This window comes from Dendrobates tinctorius, unplaced genomic scaffold, assembly GCF_039654945.1.
Source record: "Dendrobates tinctorius isolate UK_male_01 unplaced genomic scaffold, ASM3965494v1 ptg000059l, whole genome shotgun sequence".
NCBI classification, from domain to species: Eukaryota; Metazoa; Chordata; class Amphibia; order Anura; family Dendrobatidae; genus Dendrobates; species Dendrobates tinctorius.
Genome location: NW_027361727.1, coordinates 1,016,300 through 1,037,402, shown reverse-complemented (window position 1 = coordinate 1,037,402; position 21,103 = coordinate 1,016,300). Strand labels below are relative to the sequence as shown.

The following is a 21,103-nucleotide window of genomic DNA, read 5'->3' as shown; positions in this document are numbered from 1 at the left end:
ACATTACATTACTGATCCTGAGAGTTACATCCTGTATTATACCCAAGAGCTGCACTCACTATTCTGCTGGTGCAGTCACTGTGTACATACATTACATTACTGATCCTGAGTTACATCCTGTATTATACCCAAGAGCTGCACTCACTATTCTGCTGGTGCAGTCACTGTGTACATACATTACATTACTGATCCTGAGTTACATCCTGTATTATACCCCAGAGCTGCACTCACTATTCTGCTGGTGCAGTCACTGTGTACATACATTACATTACTGATCCTGAGTTACATCCTGTATTATACTCCAGAGCTGCACTCGCTATTCTGCTGGTGCAGTCACTGTGTACATACATTACATTACTGATCCTGAGTTACATCCTGTATTATACCCCAGAGCTGCACTCACTATTCTGCTGGTGCAGTCACTGTGTACATACATTACATTACTGATCTTGAGTTACATCCTGTATTATACTCCAGAGCTGCACTCACTATTCTGCTGGTGCTGTCACTGTGGACATACATTAAATTACTGATCCTGAGTTACATCCTGTATTATACTCCGGAGCTGCACTCACTATTCTGCTGGTGCAGTCACTGTGTACATACATTACTGATCCTGAGTTACATCCTGTATTATACTCCAGAGCTGCACTCACTATTCTGCTGGTGCAGTCACTGTGTACATACATTACATTACTGATCCTGAGTTACATCCTGTATTATACCCAAGAGCTGCACTCACTATTCTGCTGGTGCAGTCACTGTGTACATACATTACATTACTGATCCTGAGTTACATACTGTATTATACCCAAGAGCTGCACTCACTATTATGCTGGTGCAGTCACTGTGTACATACATTACATTACTGATCCTGAGTTACATCCTGTATTATACCCCAGAGCTGCACTCACTATTCTGCTGGTGCAGTCACTGTGTACATACATTACATTACTGATCCTGAGTTACATCCTGTATTATACTCCAGAGCTGCACTCGCTATTCTGCTGGTGCAGTCACTGTGTACATACATTACATTACTGATCCTGAGTTACATCCTGTATTATACTCCAGAGCTGCACTCACTATTCTGCTGGTGCAGTCACTGTGTACATACATTACATCATTGATCCTGAGTTACATCCTGTATTATACTCCAGAGCCGCACTCACTATTCTGCTGGTGCAGTCACTGTGTACATACATTACATTACTGATCCTGAGTTACATCCTGTATTATACTCCGGAGCTGCACTCACTATTCTGTTGGTGCAGTCACTGTGTACATACATTACTGATCCTGAGTTGCATCCTGTATTTTACTCCGGAGCTGCACTCACTATTCTGCTGGTGCAGTCGCTGTGTACATACATTACATTACTGATCCTGAGTTACATCCTGTATTATACCCCAGATCTGCACTCACTATTCTGCTGGTGCAGTCACTGTGTACATATATTACATTACTGATCCTGAGTTACATCCTGTATTATACTCCAGAGCTGCACTCCCTATTCTGCTGGTGCAGTCACTGTGGACATACAGTATATTACATTACTGATCCTGTACTGATCCTGATTGACTGCACAAGCAGAATAGTGAGTGCAGCTCTGGAGTATAATGCAGGATGTAATTCTGAGTACATGACAAGTAATGTCAAGGACACCGTTCTCTCCTGGTTCTCCTCCTATCTCTCCGACCGCTCCTTTAGTGTTTCTTTTGCCGGTTCCTCCTCCTCTCACCTTCCCCTTACTGTTGGGGTTCCTCAAGGATCGGTTCTAGGCCCCCTCCTCTTCTCCTTGTACACTGCCCCTATTGGTCAAACAGTCAGTAGATTTGGTTTCCAGTACCATCTCTATGCTGATGACACCCAATTATACGCTTCTTCTCCTGACATCACGCCAGCCTTTCTAGAAAACACTGGCGATTGTCTAAACGCTGTGTCTAATATCATGTCCTCACTATATCTGAAACTGAACCTGTCAAAGACTGAACTCCTGGTGTTTCCTCCCGCTACTAATGTACCTATACCCGACATTGCTATTTCTGTGTGTGGTTCCACTATTACTCCCCAGCAACATGCCCGCTGTCTTGGGGGTCATACTTGATTCTGAGCTTTCCTTTGCCCCCCACATTCGATCACTGGCTCGCTCTTGTCATCTGCACCTCAAAAACATTTCTAGAATTCGACCTTTTCTTACTTTTGACTCTGCAAAAACTCTTACTGTTTCTCTTATTCATTCTCGTCTCGACTATTGTAACGCTCTTCTAATCGGTCTCCCTCTTACCAAACTCTCCCCTCTCCAATCTGTCTTGAATTCTGCAGCCAGGATCATATTCCTCACCAATCGTTACACCGATGCCTCTACCTTGTGCCAGTCATTACACTGGCTACCCATCCACTCCAGAATTCAGTATAAACTTATTACCCTCACCCACAAAGCCCTCCATGGCTCAGCACCACCCTACATCTCCTCCCTTGTTTCAGTATACCACCCTACCCGCGCCCTCCGTTCTGCTGATGACCTGAGGTTAGTATCCTCAATAGTCAGAACCTCCCACTCCCGTCTCCAAGACTTTACACGTGCTGCGGCAATTTTTTGGAATGCGCTTCCCAGGTCAATACGATTAGTCCCCAATCCCCACAATTTTAAGCGTGTCCTGAAAACGCATTTATTCAGACTGGCCTATCGCCTCAACACATTAACCTAACCTATCCCTGTGTGGCAGAGCCAAAAGTTTTACCATAACCAGGTTCCCCGCATCATGTTCCCACATGCTTTATGCATCCATTAGCCCTCTGCGTCTGTACTGTTACACACTTAACATTATGGCTGGTCCATACAATCAGGGTAACTGTTACCACCCACCTTTCGTGTCTACCTCTTTCCTCATAGACTGTAAGCTTGCGAGCAGGGCCCTCATTCCTCTTGGTACTTGTTATAATCTACTGTATGTGATTATTGTTATGCTGTAATGTCTATTGTCTGTACAAATCCCCTCTGAAATGTAAAGTGCTGCGGAATATGTCGGCGCTATAAAAATAAAATGTATTATTATTATTATAATGTAATGACATTTTCACTTTGCTCCTGATCTCCTTTACATAAGGAGACACATGAGTTGTATGAATCATCTCTCTCTGCAGGAGAGGCTCCAATGTGTCTCTGACTCTGGACATGTGTACCCCGGGGTGCACAGAGCCCTACGGCCACATCATGTCTCCGAGGGAACAGTCCACCAAGGAATACCTTCAGACCGCCGGCAGCGTCCTGACACCAGAGGAGCTACATGAGAAAGCTCTGGATTCTTTTGAGCTCCAGAAAGAGTTCTTTGTAAGTCACTATGTGTTTTATGCCAACAAAAATAAACCTAAGACGATTTCTGGCTCACATTAGAGTTATGGGGTGAATGATCGTTCAGGTGACAGCTGTCGGATTCTCATTCATTTCCTAAAGGGATAAGCGGTTCCAAGATACTTGTATCACCGCTAATCATTAATGAAATAATACAATGTTGCAGGAATTCTCTGGCTTATAACACACACAACCTTCTTATGCATTTTTTTAAGAATGTTCCATACATTATAGAAATTTCACCATGTAAAATTTTTGCTCTTGTGTTTTTTTTTTTATTTTAGGAAATCCCAATGAACTTTGTTGATCCAAAAGAATATGAAATTCTGGGCTTAGTGCGGAAAAACAGATATAAAACCATCCTCCCAAGTGAGTCCAGGAGCAAGGAAATAACAGAATGTACAGCGATATCTGGGACCTGTACACGCGCAGCCTCTCCCGTGCTTCATATGGCTGCCTATATTTTATCACTAAAGGATATATTATACTTATAGGATATATTTTTTCATAAATTTTTACCTATGAGCCTTTGCAACTAGAACCAGCCTTACCGATAATTGACCATAACACATAAGGCAGGTCCACAATGATCCAGTATAGTCAGAAAGGGCCAACGTTCCTGCGGTAAAATATCCAGATTGCTCATCACTGCCACCTGTCAGCAGTAAGGAGAACTACACTACATACAGTAAATATATACGGTGTACAGGGCTGAGATCGCTCGGCTCGAGTACACAAGGATGAGCTCTATAACCGCTAACATCTCTTTGTATTTTGCAGACCCTCATAGCAGAGTGTGCCTTACATCTCCAGACCAGGAGGACGACCCTCTGAGTTCTTATATAAATGCTAATTATATACGGGTGAGCAGAGCAAAATCCTTGTCTGTTGGCTGTGAGTGAGGACTCATTCCCAGCACAGATCCCTCCCACAGTATAGCCCAAAACCTGCCTCAGGCATTCAGAGCCAGCCCCAGTAACCCTATAACACTTATAGTTACAGCCACTGTGATCCCATAACAAAGCCAGCCCCAGTGCCCCCATAACACTCATAGTTACATCCACTGTGTGCTCATGACAGAGCTAGCCCCAGTGCTCACTTAACAATTATAATTACAGCCACTGTGTGCCCATAACACAGTCAGCCCCAGTGCTCCCTAACACTTCTAGTTACACACACTGTGTGCTCATAACAGAGCCAGCCCCAGTGCTCCCTTAACACTTATAATTACAGCCACTGTGTGCCCATAACACAGTCAGCCCCAGTGCTCCCTAACACTTTTAGTTACACACACTGTGTGCCCATAACAGAGCCAGCCCCAGTGCTCCCTTAACACTTATAATTGCAGCCACTGTGTGCCCATAACACAGTCAGCCCCAGTGCTCCCTTAACACTTATAATTACAGCCACTGTGTGCCCATAACACAGTCAGCCCCAGTGCTCCCTAACACTTTTAGTTACACACACTGTGTGCCCATAACAGAGCCAGCCCCAGTGCCCCCATAACACTCATAGTTACATCCACTGTGTGCTCATGACAGAGCTAGCCCCAGTGCTCCCTTAACACTTATAGTTACAGCCAAAGTGTACCCATAACAGTGCCAGCCCCAGTGCCCCCATAACACATAGTTACAGCCAAAGTGTGCCCATAACACAGTCAGCCCCAGTGCTCCCTAACACTTTTAGTTACACACACTGTGTGCCCATAACAGAGCCAGCCCCAGTGCTCACTTAACAATTATAATTACAGCCACTGTGTGCCCATAACACAGTCAGCCCCAATGCTCCCTAACACTTCTAGTTACACACACTGTGTGCTCATAACAGAGCCAGCCCCAGTGCTCCCTTAACACTTATAATTACAGCCACTGTGTGCCCATAACACAGTCAGCCCCAGTGCTCCCTAACACTTTTAGTTACACACACTGTGTGCCCATAACAGAGCCAGCCCCAGTGCTCCCTTAACACTTATAATTACAACCACTGTGTGCCCATAGCACAGCCAGCCCCAGTGCTCCCTTAACACTTATACAGTAGTTACAGCCACTGTGTGCACAGAACAGTGCCAGCCCCAGTGTCCCCATAACACTTATAGTTGCAGCCACCGTGTGCCCAGACTTGCATATGTTCCTCTATGATGTTATTGATTACTGGAAGGTTTCTGGGTATCAGAAATTAAACTGATCAAGTCCCTTTTTTACTAGGCACCTGCAATGTTCTATGCACAGACAGCGCCACCTGGTGTTTATTACTGTCTTACCCACATATCCACTCTGCTTTATTCTATGTCACAGGGTTATGAAGAAGAGGAAAAAGTTTACATTGCAACTCAGGGACCCACCGTGAACACCGTAGGGGATTTCTGGAAGATGGTCTGGCAACAGCATTCACCTATTATAGTCATGATCACCAATATTGAGGAAGTGAACGAGGTGAGCGGCGTCTATACAATCCTAATATATGATGTCAGACATTGTACATATAGACAGAGAAATGAAGGGATACACCCGGGCCATAATACAACATCCGTACCAGGCTGCCCACCATACACCATGTATAATATTGGCATTTTATATATGGCAGGAGGCGTCCAGGTGCAACTTCTGCCTCTGCAGCCAATATATATCTGCATTTACACAATGGAGTTTAAAGGGGTTCTTTAAGAATAGAAAAAAAAAATTACTCTTCCCATAGAGTGATTTATTCATCTCTACGCAGAAATGCACAGAGTACTGGCCGGAAAAACATGGCGTCTATGAGGGAATAGAGGTGACGGTAAATCACATCATCCAGGAGGACGATTATGGACTAAGACTTATGACTTTAAAGGTAGGAAAACCGACAAAATGGTACGCACACTACCCCTAATCATCAGCCCCTGTACTGTTATGATTACATCCCCAGTGCCCTTATAATTCCATCCCTAAAAGCGTAGTAATAATAATATGTATAATGTCCTTACAATGTCACAATAAAGACCACCACACTGCCCAATATCAGCAGGCACAATAGCAGCTGCAGTGCCCAGTAATCACAGCCACAGAGCCCAATAATGACCGCAACAATGCCCAATAATAACCTCCATTGTGCCCAATAATGACAGCACTAGTGCTCAATAATGACACCAACACTGCCCAATAATGACCTCCATTGTGCCCAATAATGACCTCCACAATGCCCAATAATAACCTCCATTGTGCCCAATAATGACAGCACTAGTGCTCAATAATGACACCAACAATGCCCAATAATAACCTCCATTGTGCCCAATAATGACCTCCACAATGCCCAATAATAACCTCCATTGTGCCCAATAATGACCTCCACAATGCCCAATAATGACTGCAACAATGCCCAATAATAACCTCCATTGTGCCCAATAATGACACCAACACTACCCAATATCAGCAGGCATAATAGAATCCACAATGCTTAATAACGGCCACCACAGTACCCAATATTAACAGGAATAATAGCACACACCTAAGCATATCCCTCATATAAGGCCATAAAGCAAGAGTATAGCGGAAAACAGACAAAAAAAGCTTCACACAGGGCCATATCATAATACACAGCATGATCTTTATGAAAGTAACAATAAGAAAATAAAAACAAAGGGTAAAAGATACCACAAGATACAGGATAAAGAAGGTGGGTATACCCAGGAAACAACCCTCAAAACAGAATGCACAAGAAATATCAACAAAACTGGTTTTATACTATTACGCACAATCAGATTTTGGCACCATCCATCACAATAATATACATAATAATTCACTTGTTACCATGCAACAAGGAGAACATAGTAAGTGAAACGGTAAGTTATAAAAGCAAAAGCAGTAGATGAAAAAAAGGTGCTCCCAGTTGCAAGGAACAAATAGAAATACCAAAGAATACACAATGGTTGTTCACATAATGGAACCCTGGAGGAAGCATTTCATAGCTTATAATAATATGTATATTATTGTGATGGATGGTGCCAAAATCTGATTGTGCGTAACAGTATAAACCAATTTTGTTGATATTTCTTGTGCATTCTGTTTTGAGGGTTGTTTCCTGGGTATACCCACCTTCTATTTCCTGTTTCTTGTGGTATCTTCTACCCTTTGTTTCTTTCATAAAGATCATGTTGTGTATTATGATATGGCCCTGTGTCAAGCTTTTTTGTCAGTTTTCAGACATAATAGCAGCCAAAGTGCCCAATATTAGTAGGCATAATGGCAGACGTAATGACAGCCACTAGTGCCCAAGAATGACAACAACATTGCCCAATATTAGCAGGCATAACATCAGCGGCAAAACAAAATAATGACATCCACAGTGCCCAATAATGGCAGCAATGGGGCCCAAGAATAACAGCAACAATACCAAATAATTGAGGCATAATAGCAGCCGCAATGCCCAATAATGGCAGCCATTGTGCCCAAAAATTACAGCACTAGTGCCCAATAATGACACCAACACCACCCAATATTAACAGGCATAAGAGCAGCCATAGAGCCCAATAATGACAACCACAGTGTGAAAAAATGACAACTATCGTGCCCAATAATGACAGCTATAGTGCCCATTAATGCCAGACAAAATTTCCAAAAATGACAGCCATAGTGTACAATATTTACAGACACAAAGCCCAATAATGACAACAACAGTGCCCATAGTAATAGCCATAGGACCAAATAATGATAGTCACGGTACCCAATAATTAGCACCTAATAATAAGAGCCACAGTGTTCAATGCTGACATCCATAGTTCCCAATAATCGCTGCTCTCTCATCAGACATACCAAATGTTCATTGAACTTTCGGGAAATGTTCTAGAACGGTGAAAAAGAAAGGAGTCTGAAGCATTTTTGGTACACGTCATGGCCAGACCAGAAGACCCCGGATCAGGCTCCAGCACTCTTAAAGTTGGTGCAGGATGTGGAGGAAGCCAGGAAAAATGGCGAGCCTAATAACGGACCTATAATTGTACACTGCAGGTGAGCCACAAGACAGGCTTCACAATACTTTTATTGATAGAAAAGCTGAATGGCACCCGATATAGCCGCCATTACTGCTTTTATGTAGATTGCCAGCTATTAGCAATCGTGATTGGCCAATTTGCTGATCTATTAAAGGGTTATGTGGGATATACATGTTCATGGCATATCTATATGTTAGCGGTACAACACTGTCATGACTGTAAACTGTGTGACTGTGTCTGTAAACATGGCTTCGCTTTAGCAAATGTCTTCTGTATTGCAGTGCAGGGATCGGGAGAACCGGCTGTTTCATTGCTACGACAATCCTGTGTAAACAGCTGAAGCATGAAGGGATGGTGGACATCCTGAAGACCACCTGCCAGCTGAGGTTAGACAGGTAAGATGACAGCGTCCACATTATTTTGATAAGATGCCCAAATCTTTTGCATTTGGATAGCAATGTAGATTGTGATAAAATGTGGTTGCTTGAGGACTTGGTGTTGGAGCTGGTCATGGGATGGGGGCATCTTCTGACTGTTATGGGGCATCAACCATTAATATATTGGGAATGGTCTGAGTTCCCAACACTATTGAGGACATGATGGTGGAGGTGGAGGATCCATTGTGTTGTCTTCTTATACTATGCCCTGGGTAAGATAAAGCTTCGGTCTGATGTCTCCTGGGGGCATCTACACTTGTGAAGATGAGAATGATGGGTGGGTTCCTATAATGAAGTAGTGCCCAATCCAAATGACTGATATTACATCACTCCTACATATTGGTTTTAACCCCCCATCATAGTGTCAGTATACTATGCCGACACTTCCCACTAGTGACTTACTGCCAATGTACAATCATTGGGGGCAGGAATGAATCATTACTTACACTTATAGCTGTGAAACAGACTGAACTATTTCGGGGCACCAAATATCCAGCCAAGGAAATAGCAATTAATTAATATTTCTCAGCTCAAATGTCTCTGAATATTCCTGTTAATCGCTCCCACAAGGCCGGAGTGCGACCTTCCCTGCGTGACGTCCTTTGAAAGCACAAGGCAGCATTTTGGCAGACGTGCAGTTGATCCTTGAATTGTCCCTGCAAATGGCGCTTCAATGGAATTAATGGACAGAAAACTGTCTATAGATTGTGCAAAGTGTATATGTTGCTATCCTGCTGTACCTGGGCCTCCAAAAGTATGATAGAGCTGTCATCTGTCATTAAGTCGCCTCACTCTCTAATGATAACGAGATGACGCTACTGACCTGTCCTCTAATGATAACAAGATGACTGCTGACCCTGTCCACTAATGATAGCAAGATGACTGCTGACCCTGTCCGCTAATGATAACAAGATGACTCTACTGACCCTGTCCACTAATGATAGCAAGATGACTGCTGACCCTGTCCGCTAATAACGAGATGACTCTACTGACCTGTCCTCTAATGATAACAAGATGACTGCTGACCCTGTCCGCTAATGATATCGAGATGACTCTACTGACCTGTCCTCTAATAATAACAAGATGACTCTGCTGACCCTGTCCGCTAATGATAACGATGACTCTACTGACCTGCCCTCTAATGATAACAAGATGACTGCTGACCCTGTCCACTAATGATAACAAGATGACTCTACTGACCTGTCCTCTAATGATAACAAGATGACTCTGCTGACCCTGTCCGCTAATGATAACGAGTTGACTCTGCTGACCTGTCCTCTAATGATAACAAGATGACTCTGCTGACCCTATCCGCTAATGATAACGAGTTGACTCTGCTGACCCTGTCTGATAATGATAACGAGATGACTCTACTGACCTGCCCTCTAATGATAACAAGATGACTCTGCTGACCCTGTCTGCTAATGATAATGAGTTGACTCTGCTGACCCTGACCTCTAATGATAATAAGATGACTCTGCTGACCCTGTCCGGTAATGATAACGAGATGACTCTCCTGACCTGTCCTTTAATAATAGCGAGATCACTCTACTGACCCTGTCCGCTAATGATAACAAGATGACTCTGCTGACCCTGTCCGCTAATAAAGAGATGACTCTACTGACCCTGTCCTCTAGTGATAACGAGATAACTCAATTGACCCTGTCCTCTAATGATAACGAGATGACTCTACTAACACTGTCCTATAATAATGATGAAATAACAATGCTAACTCCACCCTCCGATGAAAATATTAGGACTCTGCTGATCCCACCTCTAATGATGAGAGGACTCTACTGACTGTTCTTTAATGATAATGAGATAGCTCTGTTGAACCTAGCCTAAAATATTACAACTCTTCTGACTCTAAATTCTAATGATATTGACATGACTGGATTGACCCTGTCCTTTAATGATGATAAATGACTCTGCTGATCCAAGACCTAAAATAAGACAACTTTGCTGACTCTAACCTCCTAATGATAGTGAGATGACTCTGCTGGTCCTGTTCTCTAATGATATTGTGATGACTCTACTCTGTTCTCCAAAAATAATGAGATGACTCTGCTGATCCTATTTTTTTTTAATGATAATGAGATGGCTCTGTTGTCCACAACTCTGCTGACTCTAACCTTTGATAACTCTGCTGATCCTGTTCTCTAATGATGAGATGACTCTGCTAACCCAGTCCTCTAATAATGATGAGATGACTCTACTGAACCTAACCTGAAATAAAATGAGTCTGCTGACTCTGCCCTCTAATGATAGTGAGATGACTCTGCTGATTTTGTTCTCTTATGATAATGAGATGACTCTGCTAACCATGTCCTCTAATAATGATGAATTTACTCTGCCGAACCTAACCTAAAATAAAATGACTCTGCTAACCCTGCTCTGCAATGATAATGAGATGACTCTGTCAAAGTTGTTCCAATCTGTGCAGCAAAGCTGATAAGTTACAATTAATATCATCCACCAATTGTTTGTGCTCTACGTGCAGTAATATTTTAGGTTTTTTGCATATTGATCGAATCTAACATGACTAAATATCATGTTTCTGACTATATATTTTTGTAGGGGAGGAATGATCCAGACCAGTGAGCAGTACCAATTCGTCCACCATGTGCTAAGCTTGTTCGTCAAACAGAATTCCTGCTCTGTAGAGGAATAATCACTCGGTGAATATCGGGGTAGGTCCCTGACAGACAGAAAAGCATCATTTAAAGAAAAATGATCAGCAATGCCGCCCACCATCAGGCTCTGGGGGAGTCATTTCCTCGTTCAATTGCAGATCAATGGGATTTTACAGCTATTTAATGTAAACCTATAGGACCTTACAGATGACAAAAATGGGACGATCATCACCAAAAAGAAAAAAAAAGTGGAATTTCTATTGTACATAGAAGCAATCGCATCGGTTTGTAACAAGATTATTATATGAAGACAATTACATTTGTGTTTTTAAGTTTTAGTATTTTTTCGGGGGTAAAAATAATAAATTGCTTCTGACTGCAGTGTTGAACGACGTCACGCAGAATTCTGTAACATATTGATGCTGACAAGTAATTTTTTTGCCTTTTTTTCTGAACTGTTTTTACATTTTTATCTACCGGATACTGTGTCACATGACTCATGAACGCATCAAACCTCTGTACGAAAAATTCCAATAGTTTCATACAGCATTTCGCTTAATACCTCATGTTAACTAAGCGGGGGTAGGGGATGGGTATGGGTCAGAAAATCATGTATCCATCTTGCGCCTTTAACCCCTCAAGTGCCAGAGGGGTAATGGGTTTAAAACAGAATATACCTATACTTTAGGATGTTTACAGAATATTTTTTATGAGCTTTCAAATTTGGGGACTGGGGGAAGGAAGAAGATGTAGAAAAAAATACAAGCCAGAATTTTAAAGGGTTGTTCTCTATGTAGGTAAATAAGGCCAAATCATCTTAGAATGTTCCGCCACTTTTTAATATAACGTTGAGTTTCATTTCTGGGCCATTTTCAAGATCTCTGCTTGCCTTTAGTAAAAGGAAACATTCTTAGTTACATTCGGAGATGGAAAACCTCTCCTGAACTTGTCTTACGTCTACAGATGAGGTTTTGTTACAGTGTCAAGCAAATTTCTGTGAGTGAAACACAGCAGATACATACATTAAATTATGAGCTTTACGTGCAGTTTCTGAATGTGAGTTGATTTCAATGGGCATCAAGTAATACTTCATTTTGCCTTTGGAGGCACTGCAGGGAAGTTGAACACTTGAGCTGATTGATAGGAATTACTGTACTTAGTTTATCAATGAACATTTAGAACCTTTGGGACCTTTCCTTTAGTACCTTTAGAATCTTTATAGAACCTTTGGGACCTTTCCTTTAGTACCTTTAGAACCTTTATAGAACCTTTGGGACCTTTCCTTTAGTACCTTTAGAACCTTTATAGAACCTTTGGGACCTTTCCTTTAGTACCTTTAGAACCTTTATAGAACCTTTGGGACCTTTCCTTTAGTACCTTTAGAACCTTTATAGAACCTTTGGGACCTTTCCTTTAGTACCTTTAGAACCTTTGGAATCTTTAGAACCTTTGAAACCTTCAAAAACCTTTCCAACAAAACTAGTTTGTCCAATATGGGAGCTTCTTTTATACTAGACGAGTTGCATTAAAACATATCATATGGGACCACAGTGTCAAGTTCAGATTGTGAGAGGACAAAAATCAAGGGACCTCTCCTGTTGTAGGAAGCCCACCCTAGTTAAATGATATTGAGCCTAAATTGGTAACACTAAGACTGCATATTTGCCCCCCAAATCTAATAAGGATGCAACTGAATGTTTATTTCTCAACAGTGAACTACGTACCATAGGTGAAGTCATGCTACTGGGGGGGATGCCCAGGATGGGAGCAAAGCAGGCTGAATATCTTCAGTGGTAGGTTTGATGGCACATGGAAGCCGGATGGATGGGAAAGGGAAACCAGAATATTGGGTAGGGGGAGAGACAGTTTTTAGGTGTTCATGTTTGCCTCTAAACATAGTGGTTGGTATGATCAATGAGAAGATAATGCCTTGCTCCACATATATTGTCAATTTATCATCAATCAAATCCTCAAAGAAAGTCCGGTCACTCCATGGTAAGAGGCTGAGGGCATGGCGGGCAGGTGACACCACAGGTAACATAGTGGAGGCGCTTGTGGCTCTAAAAAAAGGAGGTTAACTTTGCATAAAGTCTTAAATAGCCATTTTGAATATACAGCTCCAATGCAGACCTATGTGTCTCCATGGTGACAGACTACAAAAAAAAAACATTTGTAGTCTGTCCCTGCAGTCATGTATTACTTCACTTTCTCTGTCTCCTTTTCTAGACCTATGGGACTGCATTGAGGCTGTATACACAAATTGGTTTTAGATTTTTTTTTTTTAACCAAGACTACCTGCAGAGTTGTTTAATTTTGTATCTTAGATATGTTAAAGCCAGTCATATGTTGCAAAAGTCTACATACCCTTATATCTTAGCGAAAAACACAATAGTATGATGACTACATGTCTTTTTTGTACAGCGCTCATGAAATTTCATCAAAAATTACTAAATAATGATCATTATTACATATCAGGCCTCAGGATTAATCAGAGATACATAATTGGCACCGCGTGTAGAGCACATGATAACGGGATAATATAGGCTTAATGCACCACTATAATATTGTAAAGTACGCAACTAATTTCCCGCCATGTGAACCCACCGTATGAAACGCTTTATGTTTTTGCCTATAACCATTTTTTAAGCTTCTTGGTTTCCAGCTGTTTCAAGCCAATTGTATAGAATTTGCAGGTTACAATATGAGACAAATACACTGCAGCCTCCTATCTGCCCCCTCTAATGTCAACCCATCTAACATCATGCCACAAGCTGCACATGGGATAGTGACGGAAACCATGTGAGAGAACTGCTCCATAAAGAGAAGAAACAATCCTATCTGCTCAGTTACATCTTCTTACTCACAGAGGCCCACAAGTAATTATAGCAGAAGGTGCCCGCAAGCAATCACCTTAAAGCTCCCTATGGTTATCATAGGGGCAGTATTATAGTAGTTATATTCTTGTACATAGGGGCAGTATTATAGTAGTTATATTCTTGTACATAGGGGCAGTATTATAGTAGTTATATTCTTGTACATAGGGGGCAGTATTATAGTAGTTATATTCTTGTACATAGGGGCAGTATTATAGTAGTTATATTCTTGTACATAGGGGCAGTATTATAGAGTTATATTCTTGTACATAGGGGCAGTATTATAGCAGTTATATTCTTGTACATACAGTTGTGGCCAAAAGTATTGACACCCCTGCAATTTTGTCAGATAATACTCGGCTTCTTCCTGAAAATGATTGCAAACACAAATTCTTTTGTTATTATTATCTTTATTTAATTTGTCTTAAATGAAAAAACACAAAAAGAATTGTCCGAAAGCCAAATTGGATATAATTCCACACCAAACATAAAAAAGAGGGTGGACAAAAGTATTGGCACTGTTCGAAATATCATGTGATGCTTCTCTAATTTGTGTAATTAACAGCACCTGTAACTTACCAGTGTCAACCCGTACTATCCGTCGGTGTCTGAATGAAAAGGGACTGTATGGTAGGAGACCCAGGAAGACCCCACTTCTTACCCCGAGACATAAAAATGCCAGGGTGGAGTTTGGCAAAACTTACCAGAAAAAGCCTAAAACGTTTTGGAAGAATGTTCTCTGGTCAGATGAGACAAAAGTAGAGCTTTTTGGGCAAAGGCATCAACATAGAGTTTACAGGAGAAAAAAAGAGGCATTCAAAGAAAAGAACACGGTCCCTACAGTCAAACATGGCGGAGGTTCCCTGATGTTTTGGGGTTGCTTTGCTGCCTCTGCACTGGACTGCTTGACCGTGTGCATGGCATTATGAAGTCTGAAGACTACCAACAAATTTTGCAGCATAATGTAGGGCCCAGTGTGAGAAAAGCTGGGTCTCCCTCAGAGGTCATGGGTCTTCCAGCAGGACAATGACCCAAAACACACTTCAAAAAGCACTAGAAAATGGTTTGAGAGAAAGCACTGGAGACTTCTAAGGTAGCCAGCAATGAGTCCAGACCTGAATCCCATAGAACACCTGTGGAGAGATCTAAAAAATGGCAGTTTGGAGAAGGCACCCTTCAAATATCAGGGACCTGGAGCAGTTTGCCAAAGAAGAATGGTCTAAAATTCCAGCAGAGCATTTGTAAGAAACTCATTGATGGTTACCGGAAGCGTTCGGTCGCAGTTATTTTGGCTAAAGGTTGTGCAACCAAGTATTAGGCTGAGGGTGCCAATACTTTTGTCTGGCCCATTTTTGGAGTTTTGTGTGAAATGATCAATGTTTTGCTTTTTGCTTCATTCTCTTTTGTGTTTTTTTCATTTAAGACAAATTAAATGAAGATAATACCAAAGAATTTGTGATTGCAATCATTTTCAGGAAGAAACTGAGTATTATCTGACAAAATTGCAGGGGTGTCAATACTTTTGGCCACAACTGTAGGGGCAGTATTACAGCAGCTATATTCTTGTACATAGGGGACAGTATTATAGTAGTTATATTCTTGTACATAGGGGCAGTATTATTGTAGTTATATTCTTGTCCATAGGAGCAGTATTATAGTAGTTACATTCTTGTACATAGGAGCAGTATTATAGTAGTTATATTCTTGTACATAGGGGCAGTATTATAGTAGTTATATTCTTGTATATAGGGGGCAGTATTATAATAGTTATATTCTTGTACATAGGGAGCAGTATTATAGTAGTTATATTCTTGTAAATAGGAGCAGTATTATAGTAGTTATATTTCTGTACATAGGAGGCAGTATTATAGTAGTTATATGCTTGTACATAAGGGGCAGTATTATTGTAGTTATAGTCTTGTACATAGGGGCAGTATTATAGTAGTTATATTCTTGTACATAGGAGCGGTATTATAGTAGTTATATTCTTGTACATAGGGGCAGTATTATATTAGTTATATTCCTGTACATAGGGGTAGTATTATAGTAGTTATATTCTTGTACATAAGGGGCAGTATTATTGTAGTTATATTTTTGTACGTAGGGGCAATATTATAGTAGTTATATTCTCGTACATAGGAGCAGTATAATAGTAGTTATATTCTCGTACATAGGGGGCAGTATTATAGTAGTTATATTCTTGTGTGTAGGGGGCAGTATTATAGTAGTTATGTTCTTGTACATAGGGGCAGTATTATAGTAGTTATATTCTTGTATATAGAGGGCAGTATTAGAGTAGTTCTATAATATTGCCCCTATGTACAAGAATATAACTACTATAATACTGCCGCCTATGTACAAGAATATTAGTTATATTCTTGTACATAGACAACAGTATTATAGCAGTTATATTCCTGTATATGGGGCGGTATTATAGTAGTTATACTCTTGTACCTAGGGGCGGTATTATAGTAGTTACATTCTTTTACCTAAGGGGCAGTATTATAGTAGTTACATTCTTGTACATTAGGGGCAGTATTATAGTAGTTATATTCTTGTCCATAGAAGCAGTATTATAGTAGTTACATTCTTGTACATAGGGACAGGATTATAGTAGTTATATTCTTGTACCTAGGGCCAGTATTATAGTAGTTATACTCCGGTACATAGGGGGCAGTATTATAGTAGTTATATTCTTGTACATAGGGGCGGTATTATAGTATTTATATTCTTATAAATAGGGGCAGTATTATAGTAGCTATATTCTTGTACATAGGAGCAGTGTTATAGAAGTTATAGTCTTGTACATAGGGGGCAGTATTATAGAAGTTATATTCTTGTACATAGTGGGCAGTATTATCTATTCTATTATTTCTAAACACTGTTTTTCGGTGATTACTTTGTATCTCCGTTCATACTGCACAGACACACAATCGACACAACATTTGAAAGGTAAACTTGCCTCCTTCAGCAAGAAAATTGCCACCAAATCACACATCCACGATTTGATCACAAAATACAGTTTAAACATTAATTTTCATAAACCTGCAGTAAGGAAAAATGACCTGCACCACAGTACCCCAAAGCACACTACCACAAAGCTGCTTACAGACATCACAAACAAATCCAAACATTTGCCTTGGGGTCTTTCCAGCTTGCTCAAGTGCTTGCCCAGCCTATTTCAGGCACATTGGAGGATTGCACACTTCACTGCAGGTGAGTTACATATGCAAACACATTTGGAAACATGCACTGCTTTTTCGCTGATTACTTCGCCCGACTCACACAAGATGCACCATTTGACAGGTAAACTTGCCCCCTTCACCAAGAAAAGAGCCAAACAAACCATACATTCACGATTTTATCACTACATACAGTTTGAACATTCATTTTCATAAACCTACAGAAAGACACAATGACCTGCAGGTGGTACCTCAACCGGAAGACATTTTTTGGCCTCTACTTATCAAACAAATTTATTGTATTACCAATCTACATATATAAATACTTGTCTGTGTTCATCAGCTCATGAAATACATTTACATTTGACCAGCTTGGTTTTTCTGAAATTGCCTGCGCCCCCGACCACCGATGTGCGAAAATTTTGCATGGGCCAAGCTAGTAGTGGTTATATTCTTGTACATAGGGGGCAGTATTATAGTAGATATATTCTTGTACGTAGGGGCAGTATTATAGTAGTTATATTCTTGTACATAGGGGGCAGTATTAAAGTAGTTATATTCTTGTACGTAGGAGCAGTATTATAGTAGTTATATTCTTGTACACAGGAGCAGTATTTATAGTAGCTATATTCTTGTACATAGGAGCAGTATTATAGTAGTTATATTCTTGGACATAGAGGCAGTATTATAGTAGTTATATTCTTGTACATAGGAGCAGTATTATAGTAGTTATATTCTTGTACATAGAGGCAGTATTATAGTAGTTATTTTCTTGTACATAGGAGCAGTATTATAGTAGTTATATTCTTGTACATAGGAGCAGTATTATAGTAGTTACATTCTTGTACATAGGAGCAGTATTATAGTAGTTACATTCTTGTACATAGCGGCAGTATTATAGTAGTTATATTCTTGTACATAGGGGCAGTATTATAGTAGTTATATTCTTGTGCATAGGAGCAGTATTATAGTAGTTATATTCTTGTACATAGGGGCAGTATTATAGTAGTTATATTCTTGTACATAGGAGCAGTATTACAGTAGTTATATTCTTGTACATAGGAGCAGTATTATAGTAGTTATATTCTTGTACACAGGAGCAGTATTATAGTAGCTATATTCTTGTACACAGGAGCATTATTATAGTAGTTATATTTCTGTACATAGGGGCAGTATTATAGTAGTTATATTCTTGTACATAGCGGCAGTATTATAGTAGTTATATTCTTGTACATAGGAGCAGTATTATAGTAGTTATATTCTTGTATATAGGGGCAGTATTATAGTAGTTATATTCTTGTACATAGGGGCAGTATTATAGTAGTTATATTCTTGTACATAGGAGCAGTATTATAGTAGTTATATTCTTGTACACAGGAGCAGTATTATAGTAATTATATTCTTGTACATAGGAGCAGTATTATAGTAGTTATATTCTTGTACACAGGAGCATTATTATAGTAGTTATATTTCTGTACATAGGGGCAGTATTATAGTAGTTATATTCTTGTACATAGGGGCAGTATTATAGTAGTTATATTCTTGTACATAGGAGCAGCATTATAGTAGTTATATTCTTGTACATAGTAGCAGTGTTATAGTAGTTACATTCTTGTACATAGGAGCAGTGTTATAGTAGTTACATTCTTGTACATAGCGGCAGTATTATAGTAGTTATATTCTTGTACATAGGGACAGTATTATAGTAGTTATATTCTTGTACTTAGGGGGAAGTATTATAGTAGTTATATTCTTGTACATAGGGGGCAGTATTATAGTAGTTATATTCTTGTACATAGGAGGCAGTATTATAGTAGTTACATTCTTGTACATAGGGGGCAGTATTATAGTAGTTATATTCTTGTACATGGGGGCAATATTATAGTTGTTATATTCTTGTACATAGGGGGCAGTATTATAGTAGCTATATTCTTGTACATAGGGGGCAGTATTATAGTAGTTATATTCTTGTACATAGGGGGCAGTATTATAGTAGTTACATTCTTGTACATAGGGGGCAGTATTACAGTAGTTATATTCTTGTACATAGGGGGCAGTATTATAGTAGTTATATTCTTGTACATAGGAGCAGTATTATAGTAGTTACATTCTTGTACATAGGGGGCAGTATTACAGTAGTTATATTCTTGTACATAGGGGGCTGTATTATGTTTACAAGAAAAGATTGTAAAAAAAAAAAAACACTGCCAAAACTGGAACTATTGTTTCTTTCAAATTTGTCCTCTTATTTAGGCATAACAATAAGATTCTGCATTTTGTCGATTTTCATTACCTTTTTTAAAATATTCCTAAAACGTCATTATCTCCAAGTAGAGCAGAGTACAGTAACGTTACACGTAGGCGTTTATATTGGCCAATTGTAGCCATTAAACGTCCGCTGTTTGACTTAACATGTAGTGGCAATATGTAGGAAACTATTTTGTTTATTAGCAGATTGAGAAAGGCCGGCCACACTTTCATGAGCACAGAACGATCATTGATTTAATCTTTCTGTGTGAAAAACATGTAATTCTTCTCAGCAGCAGGTCTTAGTTACACATCATGATGTGCTGCCGAGAATGATTATTTTTAAGCATAGCTATCGGTATTTGATCTTGTTGTGTTTTGGCAAGCCAATAATGAATGAGTTAGTTCCCAATTATCGACTCGTGTAATTGATGGCTTAAAAGAAATCTGTCACCAGAAGTTGGCGGGCTATTTAAATGACCTGTGTCCGGTCCAATTGGCGGTGTTTCTTCTTTTTTTCTCCACCCCATCTGTGGCCACTGTCCGCGATCTTTTCCGGAATTAGAGTTGTTCTCCTTCATAGTTCGTGCATGCGCAAAGGAATCTTGCCTCGCGCACGCACAGTATGCTTTGGCCAACTACGGGCAAGGCCGAAAGTCATTACTGCGCATGCGCTGGTGCACTGTGTCCCGGAAGTACAGTATTTCGCTGTGTTTTGGGACATAGTGCACCGGCGCATGCGCAGTAATGATTTTCGGCTTTGCCCGCTGTTGGCCAAAGCATACTGCGCGTGCGCGAGGCAAGATTGCCTTGCGCATGCGCGAACTATGGAGGAGAAGAACTCTAATTCCGGAAAAGATCGCAGACCGGGGTCTTGGATGGGGTGGAGAAAAAAAGAAGAAACACCGCCCATCGGACCGGACACAGGTCATTTAAATAGCCTGCCAACTTCCAGTGACAGATTCCCTTTAAAGGAGACTCTGAGCAGATGACTGTCATTCAGCCAATGACCCTGAAAACTCAAACCAACAATGTGCAAGGCGCTCCCTGAACTATAAAACCAGATATGTGCTGTACAATCAGTAGGAACACAAGGGGAAAACTTGTATAGTTTAGTTCCAGGACTGTATTCCTGTCTTTCCTGGGGCTCCTCAGCAGCCATGTGGATAGCCTTATGGAACGTATGTCCTTACCTCCAGAATAGTCCTGAAAATGTATTTTAATTCTGGTGTGCAAATTTTGCACCTTTTGCCGTCTGTAGCTCCTGTGTTGCATTTGTATGTTGTTGGCTGCAGAATGAGTTAAGTGAGAATCCTTCAGTGAGCCCGCTATGAATATCTGTTGGGGAGTTTGTAACTCTTTCATCTGTCATTTTCTCATCTCCTCTCAGCTGATTTAAAAAGCTCTATG

General features: G+C 40.4%; 1 protein-coding gene across 4 annotated transcripts in view; it reads left to right on the top strand.

Moving 5' to 3' along the window:
- The window catches only part of PTPN5 (protein tyrosine phosphatase non-receptor type 5), a 131,309-nt gene extending 119,533 nt beyond the window's left edge, over positions 1 to 11,776 (top strand). For all 4 annotated transcript variants that reach the window (XM_073578274.1, XM_073578271.1, XM_073578272.1 and 1 more), the window contains 8 exons: positions 3,148 to 3,334; positions 3,640 to 3,724; positions 4,136 to 4,218; positions 5,650 to 5,787; positions 6,074 to 6,184; positions 8,177 to 8,337; positions 8,603 to 8,716; positions 11,336 to 11,776. In XM_073578274.1, the coding sequence (XP_073434375.1) occupies positions 3,148 to 3,334; positions 3,640 to 3,724; positions 4,136 to 4,218; positions 5,650 to 5,787; positions 6,074 to 6,184; positions 8,177 to 8,337; positions 8,603 to 8,716; positions 11,336 to 11,429 (973 nt within the window). In that variant the 3' untranslated portion in view covers positions 11,430 to 11,776. The remainder of the gene's footprint in view (positions 1 to 3,147; positions 3,335 to 3,639; positions 3,725 to 4,135; positions 4,219 to 5,649; positions 5,788 to 6,073; positions 6,185 to 8,176; positions 8,338 to 8,602; positions 8,717 to 11,335) is intronic.
- Positions 11,777 to 21,103: the final 9,327 nt, after the last annotated feature.